At 39.0% G+C, this 17,423-nt stretch overlaps 1 protein-coding gene across 7 annotated transcripts in view; it reads left to right on the top strand.

Moving 5' to 3' along the window:
• Window positions 1-17,423, top strand: part of Eya1 (EYA transcriptional coactivator and phosphatase 1) — a 144,077-nt gene that overhangs the window by 91,540 nt on the left and 35,114 nt on the right. For all 7 annotated transcript variants that reach the window (XM_028769336.1, XM_028769347.1, XM_028769330.1 and 4 more), the window contains one exon: window positions 9,122-9,211. In XM_028769336.1, the coding sequence (XP_028625169.1) occupies window positions 9,122-9,211 (90 nt within the window). The remainder of the gene's footprint in view (window positions 1-9,121; window positions 9,212-17,423) is intronic.

Below are 17,423 nucleotides of genomic sequence, written 5' to 3' on the forward strand. Positions count from 1 at the left end.
GATGTTTGTCTTCTGTATGAAGAAAACGTTCAGAATCTCATTTGTAAAAGTCAAAAAGAAAAGTGGAATTTCCTTCAAGTTTCAACTTTTGTTGAGTCTTAAGGGGCAGCAAACTCTGAGCCAAAAGTTGTTTCCCCCCCTTGAGAAAATGAATAAAAACCAATTTCTGAGGTGGCCTTGAGTCTATAGGGGGTTGTGTTTACCACTAAAAATAGAGAATAGTGTGGCCTGAAGCTAGCTGGTGAGGAGTGCTCCATGTTTTTGCTCCGGCAGGTTGTGCCCATAGTGTCCCGTGTGCAGCTCTTCCATCTCCAGCAGTAGGCAGGACATTCATGGATGTGGCAGAGATTGCGCTGGTCTTCTGTACATTAATTGCTGCAATGTGTTTGATGAATGTCCTTTCACTGCTCTGGGTATACAGGAAGCTCCAGGAGTGAGAACCTAAACCGATCAAAGACGAGTAGCAAAGAGAACTGAGGAAGGGAGTGAGCCCTCAGCAGACGCTCTGACTGCTCAGCAGTGTGAACTGTAATCAAGCAGCAGGGGCAAGCTGGCTCTAGGTAGTCCTTGGGTATAAAAGGATCCCATTGTCACAGAGATGAAGCTGCCATTGTATAAGAAAGTCATGTACAAGCATGTGGCTGCTTTTGCCACTTCTTTCAAAAGCACTGAAATCTGTTTTCTGATCATTTCACCAAGCTGTGTTCCACGGAAAGTGACAAGCAACTTCATGACATCTTTACTCAGCTGTTCAGTCATGAAATTACAGAGCTCCTGCTGGGTCTTTCCCTTGAAGTGTGAAAGCTAATCATAACAGCTGTGACATAAAATAGTGTAACTTGCTGATAAGGCAAGATAATTGGGGATGATGACCTAGAATCTCCAAACAGTGTTTATTTACATAGTAGCTAAGTTCAAATTCTATATGAAAACACTAGAATTTCAGTAAGGATACAACTGCAGCCATTTTCAGTATAAAGAGCCAAGATGGGAGCAGGGACTTGATGTTCATCATCAGAATCTAGTAAGTCTCACAGAACAATGAACCTATTGTCCTTTCTACCCTAGAGCTGCAGGTTTTATTACAATGTGATATCTATTGCTAGTACCTTGTTAGGACTACATAAACTTTAAAGTCCAGTGAAAGAATTTGTCTGAGCAGAAATAGTGGATGTACTCAGTGTTTCCCCCTGTGTCATAGAGTAGCCCATCAATGGTTAGTAATCATTAAAACATCCATGAAGTAAATCAGAAAAATGGACTCCATATAAGTGGCCTGCTCATGAACATAGACAAAACTGTAGCTACTGTGGTACCAGAAGACACCTCCCCAGGCCACTATCCTAGTCTGAGATACTAATGGCCTGTACAGTTAGAAGCACATAATCACAATATTTACCCCCAAGGAATTTCTTATAAAGGTGATTATTGCTAAAGGATGAATAAAGCTTCAATAGCCTCCTATTGGAGTGAAATAAAACCAGTGTCACCATATAACTAATAGTGAAGCTACAGAATATGCCCAGGACTAACAATAGCAATGAGGCATCCTATGTCCCTGGGTTAGCCATGAGAAGTACTTCCTAGAAGCCATGGATACCTGCATAGTGTGAAATGTCTAGTAATAGAGATCAAATGATGACTCTGGAATTGTGGCTATTGGGCGGAGTGGGCACTCGGGATCTTTAGGAGTCCCACAAGCAAAAGCAAAATACTAATGGCCCTATTGAGACACACTAGTGTTACTGTGATTCCTGAAGTATACTAAGATTGATCCTCTCCAGTGTCACCTCTGCAGTGTGACTATAGCATCCTAAATTACTGAGATGAGACCCTATGGCTTAAGTTACAGACATAGGCATTCTTGCTTCCGGGGAAGAACACTATGTACAGTGAAGCAAGCCAAGTAAACACAGGCAGAGCAGAGACTTAACTCCTGTGCTGTGCTAAACCTCTCCCACTCTGGGTACAGATTACCCAAGTCCTAGCAAGCACTGTTTTAGGAGGGTTTTAAAACCTTTGTAAGATGCTTTAAGTGTGATTAAAGATTTTAAAAAGTCTTTTCAGTCCAAAGTGTCATGAGCAAAGGAAAAATCATGACCGTCCCCCATTCTGGCTGTTGTAATTCTTAGAATTGAAGCCATTCTCCAGGCATCATGGACACTAATCTATTACCAGGTGTAAGAAGAACTCTATATTTTTCTCATTTTCTGGGTTGCCTTTTAATTCAGTTGTCTGTGCCCTTGAAAACACACACACACACACACACACACACACACACACACAAACACGGTTCTAATTTTAAGGATGGCAAATCTCTCTTTTCTTTTGTTGCATGTTTGATGTCACATCAAGAAAATTTTGCCATATCCAAGGACTTGAAAGCTTTCTTCCAAATGACTTACAGTTTAGGTCTTTGATTTATTGTGAGTTAATGTCTGTATGTGTTAAGGTAAAGACCCATCTTCATTCTCTTGCATCTAGCTATCCAGATGTAGTGGAGACTATTGAAAGGACTTAACACCACTGCCACAAATAATTTAGCTATATGGACAGGGATTTATTTCTGGCCTTTTTGTTCCACTAATACAAAATTCTACTTTTTTAAAAAAACACATTGCTTTGTTTACTGTAGACTTATAATATATTTTAAATTTAACAGCGTTAGACTGCTGATTCTGTTGGGTTTTTTCAAGACTGTTTTTGACTACTTAAGTTCCCTTGAGGGTTCTTGGAAACTTTAGAATGGTTTTCTTTTTTATTTATACAAAAATAATGATTGCTAGGAAGTGGACTAAATCTATAAATCACTGTGTATTAACATCTTGATGTATCTTATGTCTATGAGCATAGAATTATTTTTTTCTATGTATTTCTATTATTTTTACATAAATTTTTTTATTTTCAGTTTATACTTCACAAGTGTTGGGTTTTTTTCTTCTTGGTTTCTTCAGTTACTTGTTGACTTTTATAGTTGTTATTGTAAATGAAATAATTTTCTTAGTTTCTGTCCCTGACTGACCATTAGTGTATGGAAACACAATTAATTTTCATGTTAATGTGAATCTTGAAACTATCCTGAATATATTCTTTCTAGCAATTTCAGGGTATTTGGGCTACTCTCCATATATAAGTAAGTCACTGCAAACAGATCTTTCATTTGTTCTTTTGTATAATTGCTTTGCTCAGGCCTTCCAGTACTGCGTTAAGTGGATGTGGCAAAAGCAGTGTCTCTGCCTTATTGCTGATCCTAGAACATTTCTAGACTTTAACCATTGAGTGTAACATCAGCTGTGAACTCGAGGGGTCTTTCCACTAAGTCCAGGCCATTCTCTTTGACCCTTACTTTGTGGAGTATCTTTGTTCAAGGTTTCTATGTATTTTTACAGTTCATCCTATTTTTCTTGGCTTTCAATCTGTGTATACATTCACATATACCTTTTATTTTTTATGAACGCATGTAGATTTCATTGGCATGACTTCTTTTCCTAAATTCCTAGATCTTTAGGGTATGTGACACAATTGTCACCACCCTGGAGTTGTGCCACCCACATGCTGATAAAAGCTATGTGCCCTAAAGTTTGGCTGGCATCTTTTGGGAGAATGTATGGTAGTCCCTCCTAAGGGTGGTTATGATAAATATCTCAACTGAGCTTCCACCAAAACTTGACTAGGCTCTGAAAAACATTACTAGTCTTAAAATATTGGCATGAAAAGTTGTGTAAAAAAAACTGTAGAATGTGCCTTGGTGTAATAACTACAATAGAATTGAACTCATGATTCACTAAACATCACCATTAACTCTTATAAGTGACCATGTTTCTTGGTTTTCTAACACTGCAGCAAATCTCTAGATAATTTGTTTATAAAGAAGGGGGATATATTCTGGTTTGTGGATTTGGAAGCAGCCATCCAAGAATGATTTGCACTATTGTTTTGGGTAGGCAGCACATCTTAGTAAGGGAATTTAGCAAAGACAAGCAAGTGTCCATATGCCTGGGAAATGAAAAAGAGGATCTCACTTTCCACTTTAAATACATGCCCAACATACTTGAGGACCTCCTAGTGGGACCAGCCTCATAAAGGTTCTACTGTATGTCTTCTAGTATACAACCTTGTGGATGAAGATTTCACCATGCGACTTTAGAGACCCTTGAGGTCCACAGAAATTATTCATTGGCTTCTGTCTAATGAAATTCAGAGGATGTGCCTTCTTAGAGTAGCTCTTGCTTAAAGCCCCCATTCAGATCAAATGTAGAATATAATGTATCTCCTGCAGCCATGGCCTGCAATCCTATTTTTGGACAATCACAGAACTGTGGCTATAATATTAGCAATGGAAATGACAGCAATCATTGGAATGACCTTGGCTGCTTGTAATCTGTCACATACTAGTCTAGAACTTCACATGTATTTCCAAATTTAATTGAGAAATAAATGTTTTTGCTTCCATGTTACTGCAGAGCCTGGTGGAGAAAAAACAAATAGAATTGAATCAGGCTTGCAGAGAAATGGTGTTCAGGAAGGGCATGAAAACATAGGTAAATCAGAAAACAGAATATAATACTGTAGGAAAACTCCGAGAACAGATCCCTTGATTGGCAGTTCCTTTGCCTCAGACATATGGTGAGAATTTTCATCAGAACCACTTGCTTTGTTATTATACAATAATTAAATATGTCTAAACATATAACATCTTCAAATTCATATATACTTATGTATTTGATTTATATCCATCTGAATTGATATATTTAAGGCATATTTATAGAATAACTGTATCTATTATAACAAATAAATATAGCCTTAAGATAGTAGGTATCAGTCTTCTAACTACCTGTCTTTTAAAGAAAGTATTTAGTGACAAACCAAAAACAAGGCATACACTGAAGAAGTAAACAAAGATAAGACATTTATGGGTCTTTTGTTTAGGGTATAATGTTTGGATATTTGTTTTAAAAAAGCGGGAGAGAGATAGCTTATGAGATAGATCCCAGTGATGAATACAATGAAAGGACCCATGGATGAAGCAAAACCACAACATAAAGATGTGGAAGAAGGTAGGGAATATGGGAATTCCAGGTTGAAACATTGTATCACAACACTGTGATTGGCTGTTTTAGGGATGGAATGATGTTTATTAAAATGCCACAGTTTGAGGTTGGTAAGATACCATTCTTGTAAAGAAGGGATACATTAGGCATGGAGAAATATGATGAAGTTGACTTGACAGACATTGAGCTTCAGGTGCTTTATAGGCAGGGGAACAATAGCTGATAAATCTGTGATCCTATAGTCAATATCTCAAGTCTGATATGGTTGGAACCAGGAGGCTCTTTCAGTCTCATGGCAGCCTGAATTGACTATAGAGTAAATGAAGCCCAAGAACGAGTACCAAATGATTGATAGGTGATCAGATTCTAACCAAATGATAGATAATCAGATTCTAAATGGATGCACAGAAAAGACCAATGGTGTCCTTGACACCAAGAGGGGAAAAATGTCAAGGCGAGAGTAGACAGCAGTGGTGAATGCCTCAGAAGCTGACCAAGGGAAACATTTAGTAATGAGTTCTTCTTTCAAGGAGATGGTACTTGTTACTTCTTTCAAGGATGGGACAAAGCTCAAAATTTTCACAAGTGGTAAGAGGGAAAGCAGTGCTTTAAAAATGCCAAGAAGAGAAAGGATAGCAGTGGAGAATGCCCCTGAGGGACAATGGAAACATTTGGTAATGAGCCTTTCTTAAAATGAGATATTAATTTGAAGAGAGGGCAAAGCTCTGAATTTTTCACAACTGCAGCCCTGGAATCTGTTATTGCAAGAGAAGTGCATATTTCAAGAAAAGTGAAATTAAGCCAAAGACATGGTGATTTCCATGTCTCACTTTTGGTCCAAGAATGTGGAGAGTTTGTTTGTTTTGTTTTGTTTTGTTTTGTTTCTTCTTCTGAATTTTCCGAAATAAGCCATCCAGCTAAGGCTAATTTATTAATGGTCCAGGATTAGCTCTCTTCACATTTAATTTACATCAGGCATGTTTTTAAAAAAGCATAAAGGTATTAAAATAATATTTATTATGATATGAAAATAAAATCTGTCCTGAGATAATATTGACTGCTCAAACTGTTCAGGCAAATCCAGGCAAGCTGTCTGTTTCCCCACTTGCTAGTCTCCCTTGGGTGAAACAGCATGAGACGTCTTTGCACCTGTTAGGTCAGTTTCCATGCATAAATATAGCTCTTAAGGATGTTGAGATGTCAAGGAGGAATGACTTTCTCAGGCTCTACTTTGCAAACTGTAGAGTAAGCTTGGAAGACATCAGAGGATGCTTCAGGTAGCAAGAAATGGTATGTTTTGCCAAATTCGTATTTCACTTATTTTTTTTATTTCTGTAACAGCTGAGGAGGGTCTAGATTTAGGAGAGAGATGGGGAGAGGGGATAGAAGAGAGGAGAAAGTAGTGGAGGGGAGAAAAGAGGAGAGGACTAGATCATGGTTTTGTTTGTTTCTTTAACTTCCTTAAAAGATGTCTAAGAATACTATTCTCCATAAACCTCCTTCCTAGTCTAGATTTCTCTCCTGTTTTCTAACTGCCAACATGTATTTTTGCTGTAGGAAATTGTCTGAAACAATACTATAAAGTGGCAAGTATAAAAGCCATGGAAGAAAGATATTAACAACAAGCAAGCTGTTTCTATAACTTATGAAGAAAAGTTAAAGGATACTACATGTTAACAAGTGATAGAGTAATTCTTTTGATGCCCATGTAAATAAGCAACCATATCAGAAGAAATAAGTCTTTTTAACAGCAGCAGTACTATGAGGTATATATATTTCATGGTTGGCAGTTAAATAGATATGGTAAGTCTCTACCCTCACCACATAAAAAGACTTGCTGGCAACGCTCTATAGCAAGACAGGGTGTTTTCGTTGGGCTGAACTAGCGCTGTGGTTCTCAACCTGCGGGTCTCAACCCCTTTGGATATCAAATGAACCTTTCTTAGGGCTGTATATGAGATATTTACAATATGATTTGTAACAGTAGCAAAATTACATGTATGTAGTAGCAATGAAAATGAAGTTGTAAAGTAGCAATGAAATAATTTTATATTTGTGGAGCTGTATTAAAGGACCCTGAGGAGCTGTATTAAAGGGTTATAGCATTAGGAGGGTTGAGAACCACTGGTCTAGGGCCTCTGTATACCATAGTCTAATGTTTTGTTTTAGAAACAGCTGTTTGAACTGTCCTAGCTAATTAGTTCTGTTCTGGATATTTAGTGTTGGTTTCTTCTAGGATATTTATTGACAGATCCTTGTGCATAGTTTCCTCTAAACCAAAAGTTAAATGAGTTAGTTGTATGTTTGCTTTACTTATTTGTAAACTATATTTACAACCTTGTACAACATGAGACCTTTCTTAGATATCAGGAGACATTAAGCAAGGACAATGTAAGGGAAGTGAAAAGTTAGAATTACCTGACGTAGGAGTTGCTTTCATTTCTCTGACTCTCTACTGTACTGTCTTCTGTCTCTTTTCCATTGTCAGTCAATTAGCAGAGCAATGGAGAGGCTGGGGATGCCATCCTTCCACATTTCCTTACCCTCTTCCTTTCCATCTCTACAAAAGTAGGAAGTAGGTGGTGCTGGGTGGCTCTAACAATGTGGGTGGACCTAGTGAAGTGGGTGGTGAGAGTAGGACGGGGCTGATCAGAGGTGCTGAGCTCAGCTGGTTATCCTGAGAGGAGTGCAGAGTCTGCGTCCCATACTTCCATCCCAGCTCCCTCTTCTCTGCTAGGTGTATAAAGATGGCTGGATCGTGGCAAAGTGTGAGGCAAAACTTTTATTGTGATTGTTGCTCTGTTAGTCTGTGGGAGAATAGAGGAATGCCCTAGCTGGTCAGTCTAGGACTCCTCTTCTGTGCTTAGTACAGTCTCCCAAAGCAGCAGTTGCCGAGTCTTGTGATGGATTCTCCAGGACATGCTTTACTGAACACATGGACAGTGTTCAAAGCGTGAGCAAGTCTTGAGATCAGAACAGAACAGGGAGTGTCCGTCCTCCATGTTGGGCAATAGTGACAGAGAGGAATGCTGTTTTCTTTGAATTTTAGATTCTTGACTCAAAGACTATAATGAGACAAAGGGTACCCCCTGCTGCATGGGTGGCCGACCTGAAGGAATAATTTGTATATTTACGATTCTCCTGTTAGGTAGATTCTGTATTTATTCCAAATGTTTATTGTGAAAATAAAATGTAATTACATAATATTACTATAAGAAATTATTATTCTTTGGAAAAAGCTAAAATAGTATACACAAAGTGATTATTGGGGTACCAATAAAAGCTGTAGAAACTGATTATATATTTCTTATAATACTTTCTAGCGAGGATCTTTTTCTACTTAGCATAAATGATTACAACCATAAAGCATAGTGGTTGTGGAATTTCACATATTAAACATGAAATATCATCAAAAAGAATAACACTATCTCTATATCCCCCAAGTTCATCAATGCCAATAGATGTTATTAAGACAGAGGTGTTAGGACAGATGAACTGGCCATGACTTGAATCATTATAAAGCAGTTACTGGATCCTCATGGCTTAGCACTTCCTTCTGTATGGTCCTAGCTATGTGGTGCCTGGAGATGTCATAGCATCAGCCTAGACTGATCATGGTACCAAGCAGTCAAGTCAGCTCAGTCACCACTTCCTTTGTTAAATAGACTGGAATCTGGCAGGCAGTTTGATTACATGCAAACATGAAAGTGCCTTATCACGTAGAGTAAGATTTCTACTCGTTGCCTCTCTAAATGTAATCTAGACTATATTTCCTGATATTTGGATAGTAAGTGCAGATATTCTTTATGGATCATGGCATAAATTCCCTCTACTTCATATGCCTAAGACCCCTACACTTGAGTGCAAGCTATTTCTTTATGATGCTTAGTAAACATACTTGAAGAACCTTTCCTATAGGAAGTCCTTAAAGCCTCCACATGGAATAAACGACTCACAATGTGGCTTCTGGCTCTCCTGGAGTGGCATGTGTTCTCCACTTTTCTAGTCTTTGCTTCCATGTGAAATGAGATGACCATACAAATTCCTGACCTGTAAAATTCTCCTTTTAGGATCCACCTACTTCTGTTTCCCTGGGACTACGAATGGAAGAGATGATTTTCAACTTGGCAGACACACATCTATTTTTCAATGACCTAGAAGTAAGTTGTAATTGTTTTAGAACATATCTGACAGTAAGTGATCGGTTATGAAGGAATGATTGGATATTGCTCTTTTAAAACATATAATTGGAATATTGAGACAAAGTGCTTATAGGGCAAGGGGCTTCCCCTTCATGCTATTTAAAGTCAGACCCTACATTATTAAAATTTGATGACAAGATTTCTAAGTATCAAACATGACTCTCAGAAGCTTCATAAGTCTTGGTTTCATAAGCACCATTGAGACGCGTGTCCTTAAACACTGGCAGGTGTTACACAACTGTCTGCATTGTCCCTACTGATCTCTTCCTTCACTTTTCTGTCCAGTCTGATTGTTTGGAGATTGTTTGCATCAGCCTTTGCTGTTTGGACTACTAGGACTTCTCATGTCTTAACTGCAGCTCATTTTATTGGGGGAAATGTCTCTAAGCTGTCTGGCTGACTGTGAATGACAGCAACAGACAGGATTGTAGTTAGTTGGGTTCCTAACAAAGAAGGGCATTGTTCTCACCTATCTCATCATGACAAAGCATGAGCAGAAACCAGGCTGCCTGCCTCCCTCACAGGACACTTGTTTATTTAACTCTCACTGCTAAGCAAGCCTGTGGCAGGGCCGCCAACAGGCATTAATCATCAAGTTGTTGCTTTGCTAGGTTTTGTAAATGTATGTTATTTTAGACAGGAGAAGAATCTCAAAGATTGAAATAGAACTTTTACTGATCAAAGTTAATTGGCAGCAATTGGCCTTTAAATATTTCCTGATGTTTCCCTTCTCAAAATCAAGCAAAATGCACCTTATTTAACAGAGAAGCCAAAATCACTTGGAAAAAGCCAGCGTGCGACGGAACTTAAATGCGGCTTGTTCAACATCTGTCCTGTGTTTTGATTTCTTTTCATCCGCAGTGAAACAACTCACAGGCGAATTGGCAGCTTCCAGTGCAATAAAATGATTTAAATGTACTTGATTTTTTTCTCATTCCTCAGAGATATATTTATTTTTATATTTCAAAGTAAAATGTGATTTTTAATTTTCTCATTCTTGAGTTTTTGCTTTCCTCAAAGAAATGACATGGAAGGCATTGTGATTTCACATGGGGGAAATTCCCTCTAAGTGACAGCTTCAGAATTGCCTTTATAAAGGCTTCATAATCAACACTTATTTTCAGAACCCATTTTTGATTTGTGGTCATATTGCACTTTGTGAGAGGGCAACACAGAACTCCATATTTTACCAGCCTGGTAAGATTCTCTACCCAGATTTTCATCTCTCTAAGGACACTGGCGAGGCTGGTGTTTTCTGCTAAATGGAACCTTGTCCCTCATGCTGCTGCTTGCTGGTATTCATACATCCATCAAGACAAGGCTTTGCTATTGATTCAAAATTCTGGCTTGTTAAAAGAGCCAAATGGTGTGGCAAAAGCAAGAAGTTAAACAAAGTAATAATTTACAATATGATTTATTATGGTTTTTATGAAAGCTTCCAAACTTAGTTTGATTTAATACAGATTTTTTCTTTGTTTAATTTACATTATTTCTACTGAGGAACAGAGGAAGACTGAAATGGCAGGCAAATATCTTAGAAATAAACACTCAAAGTTCTAATTTAAGGATGTGGGTATTGAAAAAAAGTTTAAATGGTCTTTGAAGCGGGTGAAATGGCAGAATCTACTCTTGCATGCGTGTTATTTCTTACTAGAAGAGCAAAGAGAATGAATATGTAATTCATCCACATACATAAAATGATAATGATAATATTTTCAAGCTCCAGACCTGACACAAGTAGTTTTTCCAGTTATTTTATTTAAGAATAATATGTAGCTGTGAAAGATTCAGTTAGTCCATCCTTGACATTATTTTCTCTAGATCTGTATATCATTTTAAAATAAATTGGTTCTTACACTTATACAATCTTAACTTTTACATGTTTTTTAACTCAGCAAACACATGACAAACAAACGTCAGATGTTTTAAGGAGCATGAATGATAGGAAGACATAGCTACCATGGGATATGATACTTTCCTCAGCAAAGGCAGGCTGAAATACTACTTACAAAGCATACCTCTGACTTCCTGATCCTAGCTGGACAAACAGCCACATATCACCTTAAAAACAGTCCCCACATGCAATCCGGTGGCGCATATATGGGAGTCTTTTTTTTTTTTTTTTTTTTTTTTTTTTTTTTGTAAATGACACTATGGAACCAGAGTGTTTCTCAGCTTCTTTAGATGTATGACTTTCTCACGGTATAGAGAAAAATGTTCTCTCTGTTGAATTTGCACTTAAAGACCATCTGCAGACAGGAACAACAGCAGTAAGATGGAGTGAATCTAAGCTTCCTCCTGTGGGTTCATCTCCTGGAGCTGTCTGCCTTTAAAGGGAAATATTTGGTGCAGATGCTGATGTCTAAATAGAAACAAGACTTTCAGTTTGTCTTGAACTTTCTCTTGGTGCTGTGTAATATTCACTATCATGGTAGCTTTCATGCTAATCATGGACTCAGTATGGTAGCCCTCAGGGGTAGGAAGGAACAGACTTCATGTGTTACCCCTGGAGAGATGAAGGCTGGGAGATGGAAACCCAACCCAACATCTGTGAACACAGCATGTGACGTCATTGCCTACATGACTCATTAGCTCCCTAATTCGTTGTTTAGTTGGATGTCCTGGTTAGAATTTTTGTTAATCTGATGTAGGCCAGCTTTCTCTAAGAAGAGGGAACTTAATTGAGAAAACACCTCCAGAAGATTCAAGTCTGTGGAGCATTTTCTTGATTAATGAGTGATATGGGGAAGCCTAGCTCTTTGGAGGTGGTGCCACCCCTGGGCAGGTGGTCCTGGGCTGTATAACAAAGCAGATTAAGCATGCGTTAGAGAGCAAGCTAGTGAGCAGCATTTCTCCATGGCCTCTGCTTCAGTTCCTGCCCTGACTTCCCTCAGTTAAGATAGAGTGTGGTCTGAGAGCTGTGAGCTGAAATAAATCCTGTCTCCCCCAAGATTCTTTTGGTCATGGTGTTAATAACAGCAATAGAAACCTAACCAGGAGAGATGTGGCATTCCGGTTGATTTTCTGCTGTACAGATACCTAGTACAAATACTTTGACTCCTGTTAGGTTAGTTTGTCTGTTTTTAAAAAATACCTATACTTATAATCCTTGCTGTTACCCACCCCCTTTTAAATAAGGAACCTAGGCTCTGGTCTCAGTACGGTCTGGGTTTGATGAATCAGAGATCAGTGCGAGGAACCTGTAGACAGTGCCTGATGACACCAGAGGGTACCAGATTTGTCTTGTAAAGACATGTGTGTGTGTGTGTGTGTGTGTGTGTGTATACCTTGGTTTAAGTTGGCCTTTAAATGTGGTATAAGTTTTATTATCCTAAAGCTTGTGTTGTTTGGAAGTTATCTTAATATATCTTATTTAGACATTTATTTTTATCTTGGAAAAATATCTTTCTTCAAACTGTCAGTCATGGCAGTATTGAATGACTGCAAATGATGCATGCTGTACTGGCCTGCATGTGTCTCCAAAAGCATGGAACACTGAATTCAGAAGCTGCCTTTTTTTGAGAAATATGATTCACCTAGAAAGTACTTTTTTCCTTACAAATAGAAGCTCTGGTGCCCAGCAACCAGCTTTGTGGATACTGGAAGCCTTGTTTTTTTTAGCAGCCAGAGAAAGGGCTTCCTGGGTACTGATGAGGAAGACATGTAGAAAAGAGCCAAACTGGTTTCTGTGTTTAGTTACTCTCATGAGCCCAAAGTAACTGAAGAAAAATGTGTGGGCTGGCCAATAGTTACATGCCAAACATAAATGTCCCACTGCATTGCACATACACACAACTTGACATTCTCATCTCTGTACATAGCCTTTGGCATCTGCAGATAAACGTAAGGAACTACATTAACTGTTAACATCCCTCCTGATAGCCATATGCATGTTGATCATTATGTGCCAGGCAGTGGTAGTGTACCCCATTAATCCCACCACTTGGGAGGCCGAAGCAGGCAGATCTCTGACTTGAAGGCCATCCTCATCCACAGAGTTCCTCTACAGCTGGGGCTACACAGAGAAACTCTGTCTCAAACACAAACAAACAAAAGTAAGACAAAAGGTAAGTTTTGTTAAGTTGAATTTATCTGCATTGTTAGAACAAAACACTGATTCTTGCTTTCTTCCCCAGCAAGATTACTTGATCTTGCCCATATCTCTACTTTAGAGTAACATAAACCCTCTCAATTTAGGGAAGGACAAGTTTTATCAGCAACAGGTGATTGTTAACACAATGAATTATATTGAATTTGTTTTACCTGTATTACAACTAATGGACAACAAAGAACTTTTATGTTATCCATTATTCTTACTAAACTGTTATTTTATTGTTGTTATTTATTCATAATTTATTATAAGATTGTCTTTATTTTATCTAAAATTTAAAATAGATGTATAATACTTAATTCAAATGCTTTGATGTTTAATTAATTTGATGTTCATCAAACAGTTAAGAGTCAACATGAACAGTGGTTAACATAAGAGACATTTACTAGGCTAAGGATACAGAGTGCTTGCCTAACATATGTGAGTCTGTAGGTTCTAGCTCCTACAGTTCACAGAGAGAATGAGATACAGGGAGAGGAGCATTGTGGGAGGGGGAACCCAAGAAGTGAACTGGGAAGTAGCTACAATGGTCAGGTGGACCATTCTGAGAGAGGAATGGTGAGCACAGTGGCCCTGTGACAGGAATGAGACAAGACAATCATGAGACAGACAGGCACAGTGCACAAGAGCCTTAGAGATTGTGGTACAGTCTTTTGAAATTGCACTGGGAAGCCACTGGAGTCTTTTAAATGTGGACTGGATGGAATACCATCATACATTAAAAAAAAAAAAGATAAAAGTTAACCTTCCTATGGAGTGAAGAATGAACGCTGAACACGGGAACCAATTTGAAATGTTTGCAGCCACAGGAGACAGTCACTAGAGCTGAGGCTGTCACAGTTCTGACCCAGTTGAGCATCACAGGATTCATAGTGAATCTTAGTTGGAAGTGCTGGTGGTGGTGCTAGTGGAGAGGGGACAGAGTCTCCAAAGAAGGCTGAGGTTTTTGTTTGTTTCCTTTTAACCTGAGTCTTAGTAGTGTGGATCCTTATCTGAGAAGACGAGACTAGGTCTGCATGGCAGGAAGTGTTCGTGGGGTTGAGGGGAGTCATGTCTTCCACAGTGAGCACAGGAAATTTAATTATCTAGTCAGCACCCATGTCAAGAAACGGCATAGAAACATACAGGTTTAGATCTCAACAGAGAGAGGCAAATTTGAAAGTAGAGTTTGAGAAATGATAAAAATCATGAGGACCAGGTGGTATGTCCCATGGGGGGGTAGAGTGTAAACTGAGAAAGATGCCAAGGCCTGAGTTTTAGGCACTCTGCCAGCTAGAAACAGGAGCTCCAAAGAAAATTGAAAGGACTAGCCAGTGAGACAGGCAGGAATGTACGACCTGTGCAAAAGACCCGTGAAATCAGAATTCAGGAACTTTCAAGAATAGGAGGTGTTGCTGTGCTATATGCTTCCTGGGGTGTAAGATGGACAGAGTAGTCCTGGTGTGGCTGGGATGTTGGCTGCTGGTGTATCTGATGAGCAGCATTTCAGTGAGGCAGGAAGACATGAGCCTGACCTGAAAGGTACAGGAGACAAGGATAAGAAGGCTGAGAGTTTCCATGGAAATAAGATGCAGACATAGTAGAATGGAGGCTGGGGCATAACATCAAGAGATGCTGCTTAGGGTTTTTGTTTTTGAGTGTGTTTATGTGCTTTGCATGTTGGTAGATAGCTATGCATATGTATGCATATGAATGTGAAGACCAGAGGTTGTTGATACAAGAATCTTCCTCAGTATTTCTCTTTCTTATGTGTTGGGGCAAGGTCTCTCAGTCATCAATTCAGCTGGTCTAGACAGCAAACCTTCCAAGGGTGGTTCTTCCTCTGCCTCTCACTTGCTTTAGTTATTGGCGAACCATCCTGCTCAGCGCCTACATGCATGCTGAGGGCCTGCCTCCGGTTCTCACAGTTGTGTGCCACGTGCTTTTACCCATTGAGCCACCTCCCTATTCTCCAACTTAAGTAGAAGATAGTTAGAAACACTCTTGGGCACTTGTAGGAATGATTCAGGAGAAAAGAAACACATAGTCCAGAGCAAGGGAATATAGGAATATGTCCAGAGCACAAGTCCCGGGCTGATCATAGGGAAGGAACATTTCAATTCCAACAGTTAAAGCTCGGGCAGGACTTGGCAAAGGTAGGAGGAGGACTTTTTACTATAGAAGTCTTAGAACAACATTCTTGATTTTTATTTCTGTGTCCTTCCTATAATCTGGTTGGAAGTACCTTGAGGCCAGAGACAATTGACTGTCCACTGAACTCTCAGGACTTGCCCAAGAGTCATTGCATAGAAGGCTCTCTTTATATTCCTGTTTTCTTCCAATTTTTTTCACATTGGTTTAGAGTGAGGTCTAGTCATGTCTATGTGACACCAGGAACTCATGGCCTGGTATGTTAGGTAAGAACTCTACAGTTTAACCACACCCTTGAACTAGCACCTCTCTTTTTATAATATGAAAATCCAAATTTGAAAAGCAAATGTACGTTCATCACAATCTTAAAAAGTTAACATCATCCAAAATCTTAAACTTTGAAATTATCCTTTTAAAAGTCATATCACAAAATCTCATTGTCAAATAGAATTTATTTAAAAAGAGGTATGGCATCAAATGATAATTACCATAGTTCTAGTTTAGAGTTTTAAAAAATGAAGATAGGTGTATAAAATAAAAGGATTTGATTTATTAAAATATGAGAGATAATAATTTCTGTAATAACTGATTTGTTTCTGGATGGTGGAATGACAGATATTTGCTTTTTAAATTTTATTTTCTGTAGTTAAGATTTTTAATTAACACAGTGGTACAAATGAATAGAACCCACTAGGTAGTTCCACACAAACACACAGCACACATTGAACATGTTCATCTAGTCTCAGTTCGAAACCGCCTTCTCCCCGGACACTGCAATATTCATTATGAAATTCCTCCCTTTTCTTGCTACATCCTGTATTGCTGCATCTTGCTTTCTCCTGAATCATTTCCATGAATACCCAAGTGAATATCATCATGATTCTACTCATCTTTACTCAAAACTCTAACGTCGCCGTGCGGTGGTGGCACACGCCTTTAATCCCAGCACTTGGGAGGCAGAGGCAGGTGGATTTCTGAGTTCGAGAGTTCGAGGCTAGCCTGGTCTACACAGTGAGTTCCAGGACAGCCAGGACTATACAGAGAAACCCTGTCTCGAAAAACCAAACCAAAAAACAACAACAACAACTCTAACGTCATATGGTCAGCTTACAGTTTTAGAGGTGTAGAGCTTGAATTTACCCCTCCCATACCTACCCTTCCCAGCTGTCAGACTGGATGGGGATACACTTCTCAGGGTTCCCGTGAGTGCTGTGTGAGTTAACTAACACCTGTGAATCACATACAGTGAAACACAGCACATAGGAAACACCAAGGAGGTCATAGGTACTATTGTTGTCTATTGCTTCTTTTTTTTTTTTTTTTCATGAAGAACATTGTTAAGGTTGAAAAAGGAGAAACATAACTTATTGAAGAAGGAGCTAGAAATCAAGTGTGTGGACATCTTTGCTTTGTTGCCCAAAAAACTCCTGTAGAATTTCAAGGAAACCATACCAGATATACCAAAACCATTACTAAATGATTAGTCTGCAAGTACCACTTACTCTAGCATACCACTGAGTCCTTCCCTTGCTCCAACCACGTCCTCCAAGTCATGACTTGCATGAGGGATGTTGGTATACTGTTGGCAGTTAAATAGCCTCTGCCCCTGGATTTCATCACCATGATGAAGACCATGTCTTCATGGTCCTTTGTTTGGACCGACAAGTTTTATGTCTTATCTTCAGAATTCACGTCCTAAAGGATGGCTTTTGGAACTTACTAGAAGTGCTACAGCATGATGAAGGGCCTTGTAGTGTGAAGTTCCTTAGTCAGACAGAGGATCCTCCAGGTAGATGTGGCACCAGGACAGCAGGCCCGGTGTCAGGAAGTGCCTTCTCAGGTCAATCAAATCACATCACTTGATTCTCCATCAAAGCCATAAATACAGCTTTTGTAGTATCTGCAGATTACATACAGCTTTTGTAGTAT

This window comes from Grammomys surdaster, unplaced genomic scaffold (assembly GCF_004785775.1).
Source record: "Grammomys surdaster isolate TR1022 unplaced genomic scaffold, NIH_TR_1.0 64, whole genome shotgun sequence".
In the NCBI taxonomy this organism is placed as follows: domain Eukaryota; kingdom Metazoa; phylum Chordata; class Mammalia; order Rodentia; family Muridae; genus Grammomys; species Grammomys surdaster.